This window comes from Trachymyrmex cornetzi, unplaced genomic scaffold, assembly GCF_001594075.2.
Source record: "Trachymyrmex cornetzi isolate Tcor2-1 unplaced genomic scaffold, Tcor1.1 scaffold255, whole genome shotgun sequence".
NCBI classification, from domain to species: domain Eukaryota; kingdom Metazoa; phylum Arthropoda; class Insecta; order Hymenoptera; family Formicidae; genus Trachymyrmex; species Trachymyrmex cornetzi.
In genome coordinates, this window is record NW_017297220.1 from 11,638 (window position 1) to 13,347 (window position 1,710).

The 1,710-nt window shown below is 51.3% G+C and overlaps 1 protein-coding gene across 1 annotated transcript in view; it reads right to left on the bottom strand.

The window, feature by feature from the left end:
• Positions 1 to 678: 678 nt before the first annotated feature.
• The window catches only part of LOC108761580 (uncharacterized), an 11,358-nt gene continuing 10,326 nt past the window's right edge, over positions 679 to 1,710 (bottom strand). Inside the window, exon 14 of the mRNA XM_018508189.1 lies at positions 679 to 1,706. Coding sequence (XP_018363691.1) covers positions 834 to 1,706 — 873 coding nt within the window. The 3' untranslated portion in view covers positions 679 to 833. The remainder of the gene's footprint in view (positions 1,707 to 1,710) is intronic.

The window sequence follows — 1,710 nt, forward strand, 5'->3', positions numbered from 1 at the left end:
CGTTTATAGTTCTCGCTCTTTGTAGCGCAATAACCTTTTTAACGCGCCACTTCGAATGTTGTTGATATCGAACTTTGCGCACTTAGTAGGAAAAATAGTATACGATACTCGTGCGCTGCGAGTGCGCAAAGTAGGTGTTTCCCACACGAGCGAAGTTTGTCGCCCGAGCGAAGCGAGTTCGAAAATCGAACTTTGCGCACGATAGTAGGAAAAATAGTATACGATACTCGTGCGCTGCGTAGGTGTTCCCACACTCGCTTTTTTGTCATCCTCGCTTCGCTCGGGCGACAAACTTCGCTCGTGTGGGAAACATCTACTTTGCGCACTTGTATCGTAATGTACTATTCACATTCTTGTGTGAAAGCTCTAACAAGTTTTTACTGTCATAAAAGTTGAATTATATATTTTCCTTATTTTTTTAGATTTAACCCTGCTGGTCTGTCCAAATTTACTACACGATCATATTGTTTGAGTCAATATAATTAAAACGTTCTAAAAAATTAACAATTTCACAGAAAATGATCGTACAATAACATAATCATTAAATACTAGAGAAATAAGTTTAAATAAAATATTAGTAAGAAAATAAACTACATTTTGTGTTAAACAGAGGATTACCATCGACAGGGTGAAATCTGTTAACATATATAATATGTAATAAATTATCTAGAATTTACAATAAAAAATCGATTGTGCCTTTAAAGTCTAACACTGCCGGCGGATATAAAAGTCGTAATGAATCAACATGTGCTACTTAGGCAGTTCCGACCGAGATTGGTCCTTCGGCCGAGACTGGATCCTCGGTCCAGGTGTCGCGCATAAATACAGGCCGCTCAGAATTGAATGCGGTAATTGCCGGGACGCGGTATCGACCTGGCCTTAGTCGGCGGCAGGGAGGCCGTGGACGCCTCGCTGCTGGCAGTGCCGCCAGAGTCGCGGCCGCTCTTGCTGCTCACGGTGCTGCCGGTGCTTTGTCCGCGGGACGAGTCGCCCGCTCCCGTCTGCTTCCTCAAGGTGTTACCGCCTCCCTTGAGAACAGCAGCTGCCACCGCCGCCACCGCCGCTACCGAGGACTCGCCATCGCTCAGACGACCATACTCGCCTATGCGGGTGCGAGACGACGGCGGCGGTATGAACGAGCGGCTCTGCATCTCCCTGTGCCGCACCGCCGATTCCAACGCACAGCCGACCGACTTCTTACGATTACTGATCATGATCGTGTCAGACTGCAGCCTTTCGTACTCATGACCGCCGCCACCACCCCCGCCGCTCGTCATCTCTGAGCTGACCGATGATTTCTTCAACGAGCTGTTCGTCATGAAGCTCTCCATGGAGTTCTTCTTCTTGCTGCGCGACGCCTTCGCGGCGACGGCGGCACCGGTGTCGAATCTACCGTACTCAATGCTGCAGTTGCCGGAGGAGTCGCGGATCATCTTCACGCCGCCGCCACTGACCGCGCCGCCCGTCACGGATGACGTGTCCAGCATCCCCGGTCCGGGGTCCGACTTCTTGCGCGTTTCCGTATCGCTCAGACGACAGTAGCGAGAGTTGGCGCTGGTCGCCTTGAGTGCCCTCGGCGGTCGTGGTAACGAGCTGGGCGGCAAACTCCCGGCGCGACGTGGCTCGCCGCCTATTTCCGGAGGTGCCATCCGTTGCCGCTGCGAGCTTCTACCCTGCTTCTCGAGCAGCATCATATCCTCGGTCGGCTTT